The sequence below is a fragment of the Oncorhynchus nerka genome, linkage group LG4 (assembly GCF_034236695.1).
Source record: "Oncorhynchus nerka isolate Pitt River linkage group LG4, Oner_Uvic_2.0, whole genome shotgun sequence".
NCBI lineage: Eukaryota > Metazoa > Chordata > Actinopteri > Salmoniformes > Salmonidae > Oncorhynchus > Oncorhynchus nerka.
In genome coordinates, this window is record NC_088399.1 from 39,444,297 (window position 1) to 39,462,971 (window position 18,675).

The 18,675-nt window shown below is 45.0% G+C and overlaps 1 protein-coding gene across 1 annotated transcript in view; it reads left to right on the plus strand.

Annotated features, from left to right (window-relative positions):
• Window positions 1-18,090, plus strand: part of LOC115123797 (leucine-rich repeat transmembrane neuronal protein 4) — a 101,635-nt gene extending 83,545 nt beyond the window's left edge. Inside the window, exon 2 of the mRNA XM_029653156.2 lies at window positions 17,224-18,090. Coding sequence (XP_029509016.2) covers window positions 17,224-17,529 — 306 coding nt within the window. The 3' untranslated portion in view covers window positions 17,530-18,090. The remainder of the gene's footprint in view (window positions 1-17,223) is intronic.
• Window positions 18,091-18,675: the final 585 nt, after the last annotated feature.

Below are 18,675 nucleotides of genomic sequence, written 5' to 3' on the forward strand. Positions count from 1 at the left end.
AGTGGGAGAGACAGGAAGAGACAGGGACGGAGATAGCTAGGTAAGTTAAAGTTCGGTATAATAGAGAGTGGGAGAGACAGGAAGAGACAGGGACGGAGATAGCTAGGTAAGTTAAAGTTCTGTATATTAGAGAGTGGGAGAGACAGGAAGAGACAGGGACGGAGATAGCTAAGTAAGTTAAAGTTCTGTATATTAGAGAGTGGGAGAGACAGGAAGAGACAGGGACGGAGATAGCTAGCTAAGTTAAAGCTCTGTATATTTTTATTTTATTTTTTATTTCACCTTTATTTAACCAGGTAGGCAAGTTGATAACAAGTTCTCATTTATAATTGCAACCTGGCCACAGAGTTACACATGGAGTAAACAAACATACAGTCAATAATACAGTAGAAAAATAAGTCTATATACAATGTGAGCAAGTGAGGTGAGATAAGGGCAGTAAAAGCAAAAAAGGCCATGGTGGCAAAGTAAATACAATATAGCAAGTAAAACACTGGAATGGTTGATTTGCAGTAGAAGAATGTGCAAAGTAGAGATAGAAATAATGTGGTGCAAAGGAGCAAAATAAATAAATAAATACAGTAGGGAAAGAGGTAGTTGTTTGGGCTAAATTATAGATGGGCTATGTACAGGTGCAGTAATCTGTGAGCTGCTCTGACAGCTGGTGCTTAAAGCTAGTGAGGGAGATAAGTGTTTCCAGTTTCAGAGATTTTTGTAGTTCGTTCCAGTATTGGCAGCAGAGAACTGGAAGGAGAGGCGGCCAAAGGAAGAATTGGCTTTGGGGGTGACTAGAGAGATATACCTTCTGGAGGGCGTGCTACTGGTGGGTGCTGCTATGGTGACCAGCGAGCTGAGATAAGGGGGGACTTTCCCTAGCAGGGTCTTGTAGATGACCTGGAGCCAGTGGGTTTGGCGATGAGTATGAAGTGAGGGCCAGCCAACGAGAGCGTACAGGTCGCAGTGGTGGGTAGTATATGGGGCTTTGTTGACAAAACGATGGCACTGTGATAGACTGCATCCAATTTATTGAGTAGGGTATTGGAGGCTATTTTGTAAATGACATCGCCGAAGTCGAGGATTGGTAGGATGGTCAGTTTTACAAGGGTATGTTTGGCAGCATGAATGAAGGATGCTTTGTTGCGAAATAGGAAGCCAATTCTAGATTTAACTTTGGATTGGAGATGTTTGATGTGAGTCTGGAAGGAGAGTTTACAGTCTAACCCTAGGTATTTGTAGTTGTCCACATATTCAGAGCCGTCCAGAGTAGTGATGTTGGACAGGTGGGCAGGTGCAGGCAGCGATCGGTTGAAGAGCATGCATTTAGTTTTACTTGTATTTAAGAGCAATTGGAGGCCACGGAAGGAGAATTGTATGACATTGAAGCTCGCCTGAAGGGTTGTTTACACAGTGTCCAAAGAAGGGCCAGAAGTATACAGAATGGTGTCGTCTGCGTAGAGGTGTATCAAAGACTCACCAGCAGCAAGAGCGACATCATTGATGTATACAGAGAAGAGAGTCGGTCCAAGAATTGAACCCTGTGGCACCCCCACAGAGACTACCAGAGGCCCAGATAACAGACCCTCCGATTTGACACACTGAACTCTATCAGAGAAGTAGTTGGTGAACCAGGTGAGGCAATAATTTGAGAAACCAAGGCTGTCGAGTCTGCCGATGAGGATGTGGTGATTGACAGAGTCGAAAGCCTTGGCCAGATCAATGAATACGGCTGCACAGTATTGTTTCTTATCGATGGCGGTTAAAATGTCGTTTAGGACCTTGAGCGTGGCTGAGGTGCACCCATGACCAGCTCTGAAACCAGATTGCATAGCGGAGAAGGTATGGTGGGATTCGAAATGATCAGTAATCTGTTTGTTGACTTGGCTTTCGAAGACCTTAGAAAGGCAGGGTAGGATAGATATAGGTCTGTAGCAGTTTTGGTCAAGAGTGTCCCCCCCTTTGAAGAGGGGGATGACCGCAGCTGCTTCCAATCTTTGGGAATCTCAGACGACACGAAAGAGAGGTTGAACAGGCTAGTAATAGGGGTGGCAACAATTTCGGCAGATAATTTTAGAAAGAAAGGGCCCAGATTGTCTAGCCCGGCTGATTTGTAGGGTTCCAGATTTTGCAGCTCTTTCAGAACATCAGCTGACTGTATTTGGGAGAAGGAGAAATGGGGAAGGCTTGGGCGAGTTGCTGTGGGGGGTGCAGTGCTGTTAACCGGGGTAGGGGTAGCCAGGTCGAAAGCATGGCCAGCCGTAGAAAAATGCTTATTGAAATTCTCAATTATAGTTGATTTATCGGTGGTGACAGTGTTTCCTATCTTCAGTGCAGTCGGCAGCTGGGAGGTGTTCTTATTCTCCATGGACTTTACAGTTTCCCAGAACTTTTTAGAGTTTGTGTTGCAGGAAGCAAATTTCTTCTTGAAAAAGCTAGCCTTGGCTTTTCTAACTGCCTGTGTATATTGGTTTCTAGCTTCCCTGAAAAGTTGCATATCACGGCGGCTGTTCGATGCTAATGCAGAATGCCATAGGTTGTTTTTGTGTCGGTTAAGGGCAGTCAGGTCTGGAGAGAACCAAGGGCTATATCTGTTCCGGGTTCTAAATTTCTTGAATGGGGCAAGCTTATTTAAGATGGTGAGGAAGGCAATTTTTTTAAATAACCAGGCATCCTCTACTGACGGGATGAGATCAATATCCTTCCAGGATACCCCGGCCAGGTCGATTAGAAAGGCCTGCTCGCTGAAGTGTTTCAGGGAGCGTTTGACAGTGATAAGTGGAGGTCGTTTGACCGCTGACCCATTACGGAGCAGGCAATGAGGCAGTGATCGCTGAGATCTTGGTAGCAGAGGTGTATTTAGAGGGCAAGTTGGTTAGGATGATATCTATGAGGGTGCCCGTGTTTACGGCTTTGGGGTGGTACCTGGTAGTTTCATTGATAATTTGTGTGAGATTGAGGGCATCAAGCTTAGATTGTAGGATGACTGGGGTGTTAAGCATGTTCCAGTTTAGGTCGCCTAGCAGCACGAGCTTTGAAGATATATGGGGGGCAATCAGTTCACATATGGTGTCCAGAGCACAGCTGGGGGCAGAGGGTGGTCTATAGCAGGCGGCAACAGTGAGAGACTTGTTTATATTTAAAGAGTGGGAGAGACAGGAAGAGACAGGGACGGAGATAGCTAGGTAAGTTAAAGTTCTGTATATTAGAGAGTGGGAGAGACAGGAAGAGACAGGGACAGAGATAGCTAGCTAAGTTAAAGTTCTGTATATTAGAGAGTGGGAGAGACAGGAAGAGACAGGGACAGAGATAGCTAGGTAAGTTAAAGTTCTGTATTTTAGAGAGTGGGAGAGACAGGAAGAGACAGGGATGGAGATAGCTAGGTAAGTTAAAGTTCTGTATATTGGGATGGCGGTCACCTAGGTCATCCTGACATGTCTTATTAGTCAGGTCTTTAGCCTGTACAACGTCAGGCTCACTCCTTCCCAATATCTCTGATTAAATTCAGACAGACACAGCCTAGCGTCGAGCCAAGACTGGCCACACAGTCCTTATTTTGCCCTGTGGTCATCACTTGGACAGAGCACCCAGGGTTCAGGCCAAGTAATCTGGAAAGTTTAAATTCACAAAGAATAGCAGAAAAATATTAAACAAATGGTATCCCTTTGACACAAATAACACCTCACCATAACTTCCTTTAAACCCGTTTTTCTTTTTATCTTTTTAGACAGGGTAGCCTAGTGGTTAGAGTGTTGGACTACTAACCGGAAGGTTGCAAGTTCAAACCCCCAAGCTGACAAGGTACAAATCTGTTGTTCTGCCCCTGAACAGGCAGTTAACCCACTGTTCCTAAGCCATCATTGAAAATAAGAAATTGTTCTTAACTGACTTGCCTAGTTAAATAAAGGTAAAAAAATAATTGCACTTGTTTAATAAGAGTGAATGTTCTAGCAGTTGTGGTTTGAGTGTTTGCATTAGTCAGACTGTGTAGAGGACAGCTTTTTACTCATTATTACAGTATGTATTTTCGGTCAACCCGGCATTACCATGATGAACTATAGATGACTCACTCTAGAACTTATAGCCCCATGCTGACTTAGACTAAATGAAAGCCATGTGAAGTACCTACAAGGACACCCTGTTGTCTTTTTACATTAATTCTCATCCCATTTGTTTGAGTTAACTGAATAAGCCCCATCCTTATTCATGGGGGACACTTGTGATGATTTGAATGAGCAAACACACTAAGCCTTTCTATTGAATAAAAAACAACAACATATAAGAGTCTACGGACAGATTCCCTAATGAATGAATCTAAGGTCGTTGACCCCTGTGTCAGTGCAGGACAGTGCAGACACAGATTTATCCTTGAGCGATGCAAGGAACTGTGGACTAAAAGAGCAGTACATGAAATGTCACGACAGAATCTCTTGTTCCCACTCTGAGTGGAGAAGCAAGTGTTTTATATTCCCAGTAGCAGCTACAGAGCCTGTCAAACTCTGAGAGGTTCGAGTTGTTGGCCATTTTAGCCGTACTACTTTTCCATGCAGCCGCAGAAACGCAGCAGAGAAATCAACAGCAGTGGTAATAATGCTCTGTGTTGAATGTGAAAGACTAGGGCATGGAGTACAAGAGAAAAACTTGGGAATGCAGTACAGGGGGACCCGTGTTGAGCATTGACTAACATTTCAAGGCCCATTTGCTGTGATCTGTCCTTAGAACCTCCTCTAGTGTCTGTACAGCTGAGGACACCGTGCATCAACGGTGGGCAGATGCTGGTGCGTGAAGGGGGCAGCGAACATTTGATTTAGCTCTGTATGTGTGTGTGTATGTCAATGCGTGTGTGTGTGTGTGTGTGTGTGTGCTTATATGTGGAGTGAAGCCGGTTAATTTGTGTGGTGTCAGAGACCTGTAATCAATACTGCAGTGCACATAAAGGGAGTGGTGTGCATTAAGGAATTAGCAGGAGGGTAACAGCTTGTTTAGAGAAACACTTAGATTTAAATACACACATGTGGATAACACACCTGGATAACACACCCATAAAGGAAAACTCTGCCCCACTTCCAGGGCTATCTGCCAAATTATGACTGAGGACAGAGGGTGTCAGAGCTCTGTAGACAGGGCCAAAAGCCTGGGTGAAGAGTTTTGTGACAAAGCTGACTCGGTAGCTCTGGTCACAAACGCGCATTAACTCCCCTTATAAGCTGTTTAGGGAGTTCATGTTTCCCCACATACTTTATGTAGTAATTCATTTATCCTAAATATATATACTTTTGTCAGTATCATGGGTATTTACTGTGCGCAAGGCTATTTATGTGTAGTGGAAATGTTTGGTCAAGTTGCATTGTGACGTATTTCAGTTTCACATTTAAATGCAGTAATTTACCACTTTGCAATCCTCCCAGTGGATGTGATGTTTAGGTGCACATGAGCACTTGCTACACTGACAAGAAAAGTGTGTTTATTTAAATATTGTAATGCATCCTGTGTTTGAAGTTCGCGTTTCTCGAAGCTTCATGTCTTGTCTGTCATGTCCGGGCAAAATGGGTGCGTGGCTCCATAAGGAGCACGTTTTCCCACCTGTTGGCCTGCAGAACTATTATTATGAAATGTGTATTCATTCATGGAAAGTATTCTCACTTTGAGGATAAGCTAGGAATGTTTCAGATGTTTATTTAGAAGGAATATGTAAATGTGGGTATAATGTAGATGTCTGTTACATGATTTGATATGCCATATTTGGGTAAAGAGCTCCATGGTTAATGGTTTGGTCCATAGGGAAGGGCCATAGATATAAAGGTACCTGTTTCACCTATGAGCAGGAGTTATGTTCAGCTCTGGTATGTGAGCTGGAGTTATGTTCAGCTCTGATGTTGGAGTTATGTTCAGCTCTGGTGTGAGCTGGAGTTATGTTCAGCTCTGGTGTGAGCTGGAGTTATGTTCAGCTCTGGTGTGAGCTGGAGTTATGTTCAGCTCTGGTATGTGAGCTGGAGTTATGTTCAGCTCTGAGCTGGAGTTATGTTCAGCTCTGTGAGCTGGAGTTATGTTCAGCTCTGGTATTGAGCTGGAGTTATGTTCAGCTCTGGTATGTGAGCTGGAGTTATGTTCAGCTGGTATGTGAGCTGGGAGTTATGTTCAGCTCTGGTATGTGAGCAGGAGTTATGTTCAGCTCTGGTATGTGAGCTGGAGTTATGTTCAGCTCTGGTATGTGAGCTGGAGTTATGTTCAGCTCTGGTATGTGAGCTGGAGTTATGGTGTGAGCTGGAGTTATGTTCAGCTCTGGTATGTGAGCTGGAGTTATGTTCAGCTCTGGTATGTGAGCTGGAGTTATGTTCAGCTCTGGTATGTGAGCTGGAGTTATGTTCAGCTCTGGTATGTGAGCTGGAGTTATGTTCAGCTCTGGTATGTGAGCTGGAGTTATGTTCAGCTCTGGTATGTGAGCTGGAGTTATGTTCAGCTCTGGTGAGCTGGAGTTATGTTCAGCTCTGGTATGTGAGCTGGAGTTATGTTCAGCTGAGCTGGAGTGTGAGCTGGAGTTATGTTCAGCTCTGGTATGTGAGCTGGAGTTATGTTCAGCTCTGGTATGTGAGCTGGAGTTATGTTCAGCTCTGGTATGTGAGCTGGAGTTATGTTCAGCTCTGGTATGAGCTGAGCAGGAGTTATGGAGTTATGTTCAGCTCTGGTATGTGAGCTGGAGTTATGTTCAGCTCTGGTATGTGAGCTGGAGTTATGTTCAGCTCTGGTATGTGAGCTGGAGTTATGTTCAGCTCTGGTATGTGAGCTGGAGTTATGTTCAGCTCTGGTATGTGAGCTGGAGTTATGTTCAGCTCTGGTATGTGAGCTGGAGTTATGTTCAGCTCTGGTATGTGAGCTGTATGTGAGCTGGAGTTATGTTCAGCTCTGGTATGTGAGCTGGAGTTATGTTCAGCTCTGGTATGTGAGTTCAGCTCTGCTGGAGTTATGTTCAGCTCTGGTATGTGAGCTGGAGTTATGTTCAGCTCTGGTATGTGAGCTGGAGTTATGTTCAGCTCTGGTATGTGAGCTGGAGTTATGTTCAGCTCTGGTATGTGAGCTGGAGTTATGTTCAGCTCTGGTATGTGAGCTGGAGTTATGTTCAGCTCTGGTATGTGAGCTGGAGTTATGTTCAGCTCTGGTATGTGAGCTGGAGTTATGTTCAGCTCTGGTATGTGAGCTGGAGTTATGTTCAGCTCTGGTATGTGAGCTGGAGTTATGTTCAGTATGTGAGCTGGAGTTATGTTCAGCTCTGTATGTGAGCAGGAGTTATGTTCAGCTCTGGTATGTGAGCTGGAGTTATGTTCAGCTCTGGTATGTGAGCTGGAGTTATGTTCAGCTCTGGTATGTGAGCTGGAGTTATGTTCAGCTCTGGTATGTGAGCTGGAGTTATGTTCAGCTCTGTATGTGAGCTGGAGTTATGTTCAGCTCTGGTATGGAGCTGGAGTTATGTTCAGCTCTGGTATGTGAGCTGGAGTTATGTTCAGCTCTGGTATGTGAGCTGGAGTTATGTTCAGCTCTGGTATGTGAGCTGGAGTTATGTTCAGCTCTGGTATGTGAGCTGGAGTTATGTTCAGCTCTGGTATGTGAGCTGGAGTTATGTTCAGCTCTGGTATGTGAGCTGGAGTTATGTTCAGCTCTGGTATGTGAGCTGGAGTTATGTTCAGCTCTGGTATGTGAGCTGGAGTTATGTTCAGCTCTGGTATGTGAGCTGGAGTTATGTTCAGCTCTGGTATGTGAGCTGGAGTTATGTTCAGCTCTGGTATGTGAGCTGGAGTTATGTTCAGCTCTGGTATGTGAGCTGGAGTTATGTTCAGCTCTGGTATGTGAGCTGGAGTTATGTTCAGCTCTGGTATGTGAGCTGGAGTTAGCTCTGGTATGTGAGCTGGAGTTATGTTGTTGTGAGCTGGAGTTATGTTCAGCTCTGGCTGGAGTTATGTTCAGCTCTGGTATGTGAGCTGGAGTTATGTTCAGCTCTGGTATGTGAGCTGGAGTTATGTTCAGCTCTGGTATGTGAGCTGGAGTTATGTTCAGCTCTGGTATGTGAGCTGGAGTTATGTTCAGCTCTGGTATGTGAGCTGGAGTTATGTTCAGCTCTGGTATGTGAGCTGGAGTTATGTTCAGCTCTGGTATGTGAGCTGGAGTTATGTTCAGCTCTGGTATGTGAGCTGGAGTTATGTTCAGCTCTGGTATGTGAGCTGGAGTTATGTTCAGCTCTGGTATGTGAGCTGGAGTTATGTTCAGCTCTGGAGTTATGTTCAGTATGTTATGTTCAGCTCTGGTATGTGAGCTGGAGTTATGTTCAGCTCTGGTATGTGAGCTGGAGTTATGTTCAGCTCTGGTATGTGAGCTGGAGTTATGTTCAGCTCTGGTATGTGAGCTGGAGTTATGTTCAGCTCTGGTATGTGAGCTGGAGTTATGTTCAGCTCTGGTATGTGAGCTGGAGTTATGTTCAGCTCTGTATGTGAGCTGGAGTTATGTTCAGCTCTGGAGTTATGTTCAGTGTGAGCTGGAGTTATTCAGCTCTGGTATGTGAGCTGGAGTTATGTTCAGCTCTGGTATGTGAGCTGGAGTTATGTTCAGCTCTGGTATGTGAGCTGGAGTTATGTTCAGCTCTGGATGTGAGCTGGAGTTTGGTATGTGAGCTGGAGTTATGTTCAGCTCTGGTATGTGAGCTGGAGTTATGTTCAGCTCTGGTATGTGAGCTGGAGTTATGTTCAGCTCTGGTATGTGAGCTGGAGTTATGTTCAGCTCTGTATGTGAGCTGGAGTTATGTTCAGCTCTGGTATGTGAGCTGGAGTTATGTTCAGCTCTGGTATGTGAGCTGGAGTTATGTTCAGCTCTGGTATGTGAGCTGGAGTTATGTTCAGCTCTGGTATGTGAGCTGGAGTTGGTTCAGCTCTGTGAGCTGGAGTTATGTTCAGCTCTGGTATGTGAGCTGGAGTTATGTTCAGCTCTGGTATGTGAGCTGGAGTTATGTTCAGCTCTGTGAGCTGGAGTTATGTTCAGCTCTGGTATGTGAGCTGGAGCAGCTCTGGTATGTGAGCTGGAGTTATGTTCAGCTCTGGTATGTGAGCTGGAGTTATGTTCAGCTCTGGTATGTGAGCTGGAGTTATGTTCAGCTCTGGTATGTGAGCTGGAGTTATGTTCAGCTCTGGTATGTGAGCTGGAGTTATGTTCAGCTCTGGTATGTGAGCTGGAGTTATGTTCAGCTCTGGTGTGTGAGCTGGAGTTATGTTATGTGAGCTGGAGTTATGTTCAGCTCTGGTATGTGAGCTGGAGTTATGTTCAGCTCTGGTATGTGAGCTGGTTATGTTGCTCTGGTATGTGAGCTGGAGTTATGTTCAGCTCTGGTATGTGAGCTGGAGTTATGTTCAGCTCTGGTGAGCTGGAGTTATGTTCAGCTCTGGTATGTGAGCTGGAGTTATGTTCAGCTCTGGTATGTGAGCTGGAGTTATGTTCAGCTCTGGTATGTGAGCTGGAGTTATGTTCAGCTCTGGTATGTGAGCTGGAGTTATGTTCAGCTCTGGAGCTGGAGTTATGTTCAGCTCTGGATGTGAGCTGGAGTTATGTTCAGCTCTGGTATGTGAGCTGGAGTTATGTTCAGCTCTGGTATGTGAGCTGGAGTTATGTTCAGCTCTGGTATGTGAGCTGGAGTTATGTTCAGCTCTGGTATGTGAGCTGGAGTTATGTTCAGCTCTGTATGTATGTCAGCTCTGTATGTGAGCTGGAGTTATGTTCAGCTCTGGTATGTGAGCTGGAGTTATGTTCAGCTCTGGTATGTGAGCTGGAGTTATGTTCAGCTCTGGTATGTGAGCTGGAGTTATGTTCAGCTCTGGTGTGTGAGCTGGAGTTATGTTCTGGTATGTGAGCTGGAGTTATGTTCAGCTCTGGTATGTGAGCTGGAGTTATGTTCAGCTCTGGTATGTGAGCTGGAGTTATGTTCAGCTCTGGTATGTGAGCAGGAGTTATGTTCAGCTCTGTTATGTTCAGCTCTGTGAGCTGGAGTTATGTTCAGCTCTGTGAGCTGGAGTTATGTTCAGCTCTGGTATGTGAGCTGGAGTTATGTTCAGCTCTGGTATGTGAGCTGGAGTTATGTTCAGCTCTGGTGTGTGAGCTGGAGTTATGTTCAGCTCTGGTATGTGAGCTGGAGTTATGTTCAGCTCTGGTATGTGAGCTGGAGTTATGTTCAGCTCTGGTATGTGAGCTGGAGTTATGTTCAGCTCAGCTGTGAGCTGGAGTTATGTTCAGTGAGCTGGAGTTATGTTCAGCTCTGGTATGTGAGCTGGAGTTATGTTCAGCTCTGGTATGTGAGCTGGAGTTATGTTCAGCTCTGGTATGTGAGCTGGAGTTATGTTCAGCTCTGGTATGTGAGCTGGAGTTATGTTCAGCTCTGGTATGTGAGCTGGAGTTATGTTCAGCTCTGGTATGTGAGCTGGAGTTATGTTCAGCTCTGGTATGTGAGCTGGAGTTATGAGCTCTGGAGCTGGAGTTATGTTCAGCTCTGGTATGTGAGCAGGAGTTATGTTCAGCTCTGGTATGTGAGCTGGAGTTATGTTCAGCTCTGGTATGTGAGCTGGAGTTATGTTCAGCTCTGGTATGTGAGCTGGAGTTATGTTCAGCTCTGGTATGTGAGCTGGAGTTATGTTCAGCTCTGGTATGTGAGCTGGAGTTATGTTCAGCTCTGGTATGTGAGCTGAGCTGGAGTTATGTTCAGCTCTGTATGTGAGCTGGAGTTATGTTCAGCTCTGGTGTGTGAGGAGTTATGTTCAGCTCTGGTATGTGAGCTGGAGTTATGTTCAGCTCTGGTATGTGAGCTGGAGTTATGTTCAGCTCTGGTATGTGAGCTGGAGTTATGTTCAGCTCTGGTATGTGAGCTGGAGTTATGTTCAGCTCTGGTATGTGAGCTGGAGTTATGTTCAGCTCTGGTATGTGAGCTGGAGTTATGTTCAGCTCTGGTATGTGAGCTGGAGTTATGTTCAGCTCTGGTATGTGAGCTGGAGTTATGTTCAGCTCTGGTATGTGAGCTGGAGTTATGTTCAGCTCTGGTATGTGAGCTGGAGTTATGTTCAGCTCTGGTATGTGAGCTGGAGTTATGTTCAGCTCTATGTGAGCTGGAGTTATGTTCAGCTCTGGTATGTGAGCTGGAGTTATGTTCAGCTCTGGTATGTGAGCAGGAGTTATGTTCAGCTCTGGTATGTGAGCTGGAGTTATGTTCAGCTCTGGTATGTGAGCTGGAGTTATGTTCAGCTCTGGTATGTGAGCTGTTCAGCTCTGGTATGTGAGCTGGAGTTATGTTCAGCTCTGGTGTGTGAGCTGGAGTTATGTTCAGCTCTGGTGAGCTGTGTTCAGCTCTGGTATGTGAGCTGGAGTTATGTTCAGCTCTGGTATGTGAGCTGGAGTTATGTTCAGCTCTGTTATGTTCAGCTCTGGTGAGCTGGAGTTATGAGCTGGTAGTTATGTTCAGCTCTGGTATGTGAGCTGTTATGTTCAGCTGAGCTGGAGTTATGTTCAGCTCTGTTGAGCTGGAGTTATGTTCAGCTCTGTGAGCTGGAGTTATGTTCAGCTCTGGTATGTGAGCTGGAGTTATGTTCAGCTCTGGTATGTGAGCTGGAGTTATGAGCTCTGGAGTTATGTTCAGCTCTGGTATGTGAGCTGGAGTTATGTTCAGCTCTGGTATGTGAGCTGGAGTTATGTTCAGCTCTGGTGTGTGAGCTGGAGTTATGTTCAGCTCTGGTATGTGAGCTGGAGTTATGTTCAGCTCTGGTGTGTGAGCTGGAGTTATGTTCAGCTCTGGTATGTGAGCTGGAGTTATGTTCAGCTCTGGTATGTGAGCTGGAGTTATGTTCAGCTCTGGTATGTGAGCTGGAGTTATGTTCAGCTCTGGTATGTGAGCTGGAGTTATGTTCAGCTCTGGTGTGTGAGCTGCGTGGGGAGGCTGTCCATAGCCTGGTATACCCCAATCTGCTATAGTTGGTTTGGTATGTGGTAGGCCTGATTGAGGCTTAGGTTTTCGATTCAAACCTGTATTTTGAGAGTCTGTTCATTTTGTAAATATTCATTGGATTTTGTCATTCACCTGGAACTACCTTCACTGGACACTATTTTGCACCTGATACAGCTGTCTCCTGCTAATTACTGCCCTTAAGGTTGTCCCAACATCCGGTCCTTACGAAAAGCTTAGTCATTTGTTAGACTGTTGGGTTTGTTTTACAGCAGATGATGATTGCTTACGGAATGGAATAGGAATGCCAGAATGTTCACTTCACTCACTTAGCTAGCACGGACACACACACATACACGGGCACACACACATACTAACCGGTGCACCCACACATTGACTCTGTACCGGCACCCCCCTGTATGTATTGTTATTTTTATTTTTACTTGTTACTTTTATCGCTTAATCTTATCCGTATTTTTTGAAACTACACTGTCGGTAAGTAAGCAATTCACTGTAAGGTCTACTATACCTGTTGTATTCGGCGCATGTGACTAATAAAATTTGCTATGATTTGATACACACAAACATACACACAAACACACACACACACACACACACACACACACGCACACACACGCACACACAAACACACAGATGCAAATGGCCACACGGTAATGGACTGTACGTACATGGATTGCAGCTGCTTTCCTCTGGGGTCATGCTTTGTTTTTGTAAATGTAATGATGTTTGGCTAAACTTCCCCTCAGACACCGTCTGTTTTTCTGGGGCTGAAAACCTGTCTGGTGGGCTCCATGTCATGGATGCCCCCAGTGCAATATCTGTGCCATCTAAACCCGCACACAAGGAAAGGACAACATTAATGTTGCAGACTGACGCACCTACACAGTGACACACACACACACACACACTGGGTGTACGAAACATTAAGGACAGCTTCTCATTCCATGACAGACCAGGTGAATCCAGGTGAAAGCTTTGAGGCTGTTTTGAAGGCAAAAGGGGGTGGTGCAACTCAATATTAGGAAGGTGTTCTTAATGTTTTGTACACTCAGTGTATAGGCCACACATATAGCCATGTTATTTGTCTCGTTATTGTTATTCGTGATTCAATGTGTATTTATTCCTTGTGTCATTATTTATATTTTAATGTCACTTTTTTTTAAAATCTTTAACTCTGCAAAAGGACCCGTATGTAAGCATTTCACTGTTGGTCTTTACCTGTAGTTTACGAAGCATGTGGCAATTTTTTATTTATTTTATTGGATATATTTAGGCCTACAGTTCAGCACACACACACACACACACACACACACACACACACACACACACACACACACACACACACACACACACAAAGAGAGGGAGATCACTCACATTGCAAACACATTATGAAAACAGAGCTTTACCCCTGATAGCATTATAAGTACCTTACCCAATCAGCACTCTGGAACACAATTATTTCTATTCCATATAATCAGAGTAAGTGAAGTATTTTCATGACAAGTGAATTACATTTAATTAAATATAGATATCACATTGAAATAAATTATGGTAATGTCTTTCCACACAGTATTCTTTTTTAGCAGCTGCAAATGACAGTGCGTTTCCGGTCACTGTGCACACTGCTATCCGTAATGAGTAGCAGGCATGTGCGATGGATACACTTCTCTGAATGTGACCTTCCACAGCACAGAGAATCAATGGTGCTGATTCACTCTCACATCCTGGTTCCTAAGAGACTACCTGGAAACATACTGTAAGGTCATATTGCAAATGCACGAGTATGGGTCCGCTCTCCATCTTTCCCCTTTGCTATAGTATCCTAGTGCCCAGACAGACAGACGAGGCGGAGCTGAGAGGATCAAAGTGAAAGTGTTTCGGCGAAGCGGTCCAAGGGAACCATTTGCATTGTCTTTGCCCGAGGCACTGTCACTGTTATAAATATTAACCAATGGGGACATTTTTCTCTCTTTGGAGACAAACAAAAAGAACAATGTAAGCCAATTAAGCTGGTTCATCACACCAAGCGCATCAGTCTGAGATTTACACCTAATTCCATTCCACTCCTCTTTGAGGAGACAATTCAATCACACAACGCTGAGGCCAGAGAGTGCTGTGGAGTTGCTGCTAGACCGCCAGGTGTGTGTTAACAGGTTCTCTCTCTCTCTCTCTCTCTCTCTCTCTCTCTCTCTCTCTCTCTGTCTCTCTCTCTGACACACACACACACACACACATTCCTAGCATTCTGGGCAGATTTATGCCCTGGCACTTCGACAGAATCCACTGAAACAGTTAGGAGTTAATATCCGTTAATTAATCATAAGAGGGAGGGGTGTGTGGGGGGAGGGGGGAGGAGGGAGGAGAGACTCAGAGAGAGGGGGGAGTAATCCGCTGAGTGCACATAATGTAATGAGTATAGGTCTAGCTTAATGGAGTCCATTTGAGAGAGGGGGGAGGGACAGATTTGTGAAAAGAGGTCATACTTTCTCTGTAGTCTGTACAGTTCGTTTGTTTTCTGTATTTATTGACATAGGCCAGTCTGTTCCCAGTCAGACTAGTCAGGAATTGGAACCTATGCCTTAACATGGTTGGGGTCAATTCCATTTCAATTCCAGTCAATTCAGGAAGTAGTCTGAAATTCCAATTCTCTTCAGTGCTTTTCAATGAGGAAATTGGCATTTTGTTTACTTTCTGAATTGACTGGAATTACAATGGAATTGGCCCCAACCCTGCTCATTAGACACCAAATCAAGTCAATATAGCTCAGTGGGACTATATGTTCTGTATCTGTCTGATCTCTTTAACTTTGCGCACGACTACTTTGATTGTTATTCCACACTAAGGGACTATTCTGCCTGTGGTAACTCAACTATCTGAATGACTGATCTTGCTCAACTGACTGGGTCCATGACTTCTACTCTTGTATAAACCTTGAATCCATGTTACCCAAAGAGGAGGCTCATTTTGTTTTTGCTCTGTCAGCCAACAGACTAGAGAACTTATAGGGCTGAATTGATGCAGTGTCCTCCCAGACAAGACAGCACCCTTGGAATTATTTATCTCTCTCTCTGTTTTCTTTCTTAGCTTCCTGTTTGTTTTGTTTGTTTCTTGTCACAGCCGCCATTGTAAGATCTGATCGTCTATCATCGCTGTCAGGCACATGTGTTTAATTCCAGACGACTGCCATCTCTCACTGTTGTTTCTGGGCACCTTTCAACCTCCACTAATTGGCCTTTGTTAAGGCAGTGAACTCAGGCAGTGAGTTGGGGAAAACGCTGGAAGTCCCTCATCTGTTTGTTTGGCACTGTGCTCCGGTTGGGGAGGGAATGGGAGACTTGACACAACACCAAATGTGACGAGTGCTTCTGGCACTGACACAAGTGACATGGTGATGGAGCGAGCATAGTGATTTTGAGTTATGTCATTGTACTTGAATGAGGGGAGAATGCTGTAACAGCAGTGAACATCCTGTGTCTGTGTCTGATTTTGTATCATTTGTGGTTGTCTAGACCCTGCTTCAGTTTACACTGATCCTCTCTTTTATGTACGACATATTTATGTATGTGGACGTCTGCATGTCTATTTGAAAATAGAAATCAGCATGGTGTACACCGTATAATAAGACAGATGCTACGCTCACATTGGGTAAAAAGACATCTAGCAAAAGCTATTGTGTTTCTACCCACATTTGCAAAGAAAATGTTGTGATCCATTTAATAAACACAAGAGACCAGCAAAATGGATAATGGATAAGGGTGTGGCAGTAGCAGGAACAGTGGCACCCGGTACTTTCACACAAATATATGGTAAATAATACAAGCAACTTCAATTGTTAATGTCTCTGAACAGGGAAAAAAAACATCACCGGATTTGCACGGAAATAAATTACGTAGGATGAAGAACCAATACTCAAAGTGCAGCTCCATACTACTTGTCAGACAGTTGTTGGGGTGGGATTGGCATAGTGTGTGGGGTGTTCGTGGGTGGCATGGTGTGTGGGGTGTTTGTGGGTGGCATGGTGTGTGGGGTGTTTGTGGGTGGCATAGTGTGTGGGGTGTTTGTGGGTGGCATGGTGTGTGGGGTGTTTGTGGGTGGCATGGTGTGTGGGGTGTTTGTGGGTGGCATGGTGTGTGGGTTGTTCGTGGGTGGCATGGTGTGTGAGGTGTTCGTGGGTGGCATGGTGTGTGGGGTGTTCGTGGGTGGCATGGTGTGTGGGGTGTTCGTGGGTGGCATGGTGTGTGGGGTGTTCGTGGGTGGCATGGTGTGTGGGGTGTTTGTGGGTGGCATGGTGTGTGGGTTGTTCGTGGGTGGCATGGTGTGTGAGGTGTTCGTGGGTGGCATGGTGTGTGGGGTGTTCGTGGGTGGCATGGTGTGTGGGGTGTTCGTGGGTGGCATGGTGTGTGGGTTGTTCGTGGGTGGCATGGTGTGTGAGGTGTTCGTGGGTGGCATGGTGTGTGGGGTGTTCGTGGGTGGCATGGTGTGTGGGGTGTTCGTCCATATTGTTGAACTTCCCAATTCACCTCTTTGTTGACAATGTTTTGATCCGAAACGGATCTTCCTCATGTCTTTCTCAATAGTCCAAATCAGATGTTGGGTACTATACTGATATGTAATGTAAATATATAATAAATATAATTGAATGTAAATCCTTTTAATTAAAAGGGCCAATTTGGGTACAATCAATTAGCTTAATTTCCCAGAGATCAAATTAAATGTCAGCAAAATAATTTTGCTCATCTATTCTGTTTTTAACTACAGAAAAGATTTCAGAATAATCTGAGATGGTGTCATGGCTTGCTGAAATTACATAGAACGATAAGTGACTGTGATATGTGGTTGTTCCAGCTAGCTGTCTTAAGATGAATGCACTAACTGTAAATCACTCTGGATAAGAGAGTCTGCTAAATGACTCAAATGTAAATGAATGACTCATTTAGGGAATTGATACACATTGTTATTGTTTTCTGACAAACGACTCACTGTTTGACAAAAATATTTGTTTGAATTGTAGATATTATTATAATTATTCATGATTATTTGTTCCCAACTGCTTGTTGATATCTAGAGTGCTCAGAGCTCTCAACAAAAAATAGAAGCATTTGAGATTGACATCTCTGATGTTTTTTTCTCTCTGCCCCTCCTCTCCCATCTAATTTCTCCCATATCTCTCTCTCTCTCCCTCTGCCATTCTCAATCCCTGCGTCATCCTCCCTCCCCCTCCCTCCCTCCCTCCCCCCTCTTCTAAACAGGCCCCGCACCAGATGGGCGCCCTAACGTACTACCGGTATGAGCAGCCTATCGTGGACTACTGCCAAGCCCATCAGCCCCTGCGGCTCAACATGGGCTACGAGGGCCCCCCACAGGGCCTGGAGGAGCTGGGGCCACGCGAGAGGGCCACCATACAGACTGTAGCGCTGCCCACTGTGCCCTCTGCCACCATGGGGGTGAGGGCCAGGCCCCGCTCACCGCCCTCTATCCTTAGAGTCCCATCCGAGGGCACCGGTGGTCCCTTCCCTCCCCCAGAGCGCACCACCACGCTCACCTTTGGACGCTAACAGCTGGAGCGATAGGCTGTCAGTTGAGGCAGGGTGGGGATGCCACAGATCCACCATGACTCTTGAATAGAGGGCGATGGAGCGGAGTGGTTCTTTGGGGCCTTTTTTAGCACATTGGCATGGGAAGCCACAAGGGGGCGGAGGTGAGGAGAAGAAAACAAAAAAATATAAATTTACATGGCTAGATGCCTTTGGCATCTGGCACCCGGAATGTGACCATTATGAAGGCTGATGCATCCTGGGAGTTCTGCTATCATCTCTCTTTATTTTTCCAAACACTTCAAAGTGGCCCTCCTGCTCCCCTCCTCCTGGCTCTTGGGAAACTTGAAACGTGATGCAACATGCATGACACGTTAACATTAACATCGCTTTGGTTACAGCTCTGGCCCATACAGCGACAACATTGTAGGGTGCCTGCACCAGGGATTGGATAATGACAGTTCTTTCACGCTGTGTTTGGAGTGAAAAAGGAATGTGCAATAAACAAGGTTTCTGGAGGAAAATGAAATGAGGGAGATATAAAGAAAGAGAAACATCATGATACAAAATCATGTTTACCAGAGCTCAAAGGCTTTCTGTTATTCCCATTCAAATTGCCAGTCAGCGGCCATAATGCTATCTAATGGGAATCATTATTTCATTAAAACGAGCTAATTTTTCTGAACAGGAGAATGACGTGGCGAGGGAGAAGAAGTGGAGCATTGTATGATTTCCATGGAGGTCACAGTCTCGTGCTAAGTTCTATTCATGTGCTCATGTCATACCAAAGATGTGTTATTTTAGATGTACATACTAGCATTTGTTTTCTTTATACTTTTTGTTTCTGAAAACATTCAAACTGGTACACATTAAATACACGCTTTGGATGGTTTACTTTTTTATAAATGTACGTCTGCCACCTGTATACAGACGTGTACAACCAAACCACATGATATCGTCTACGCAGGCTGCCGAGGCCTGTGTCTGTAAATGGTTGCGGAGCCTACTCCGTTTGCCAAGTTGTCATTACAAAAAGATCATTTGATGTAGTCCGATCTATAGGTAAAATATAGCAAGCATGTGTAATGGCTTGTCGAGATTTGGCAGCTGGCTGGAATTGGCCCACCATGTATTATACTCTCTATGATCCGGGGAATTCGTGGGTTG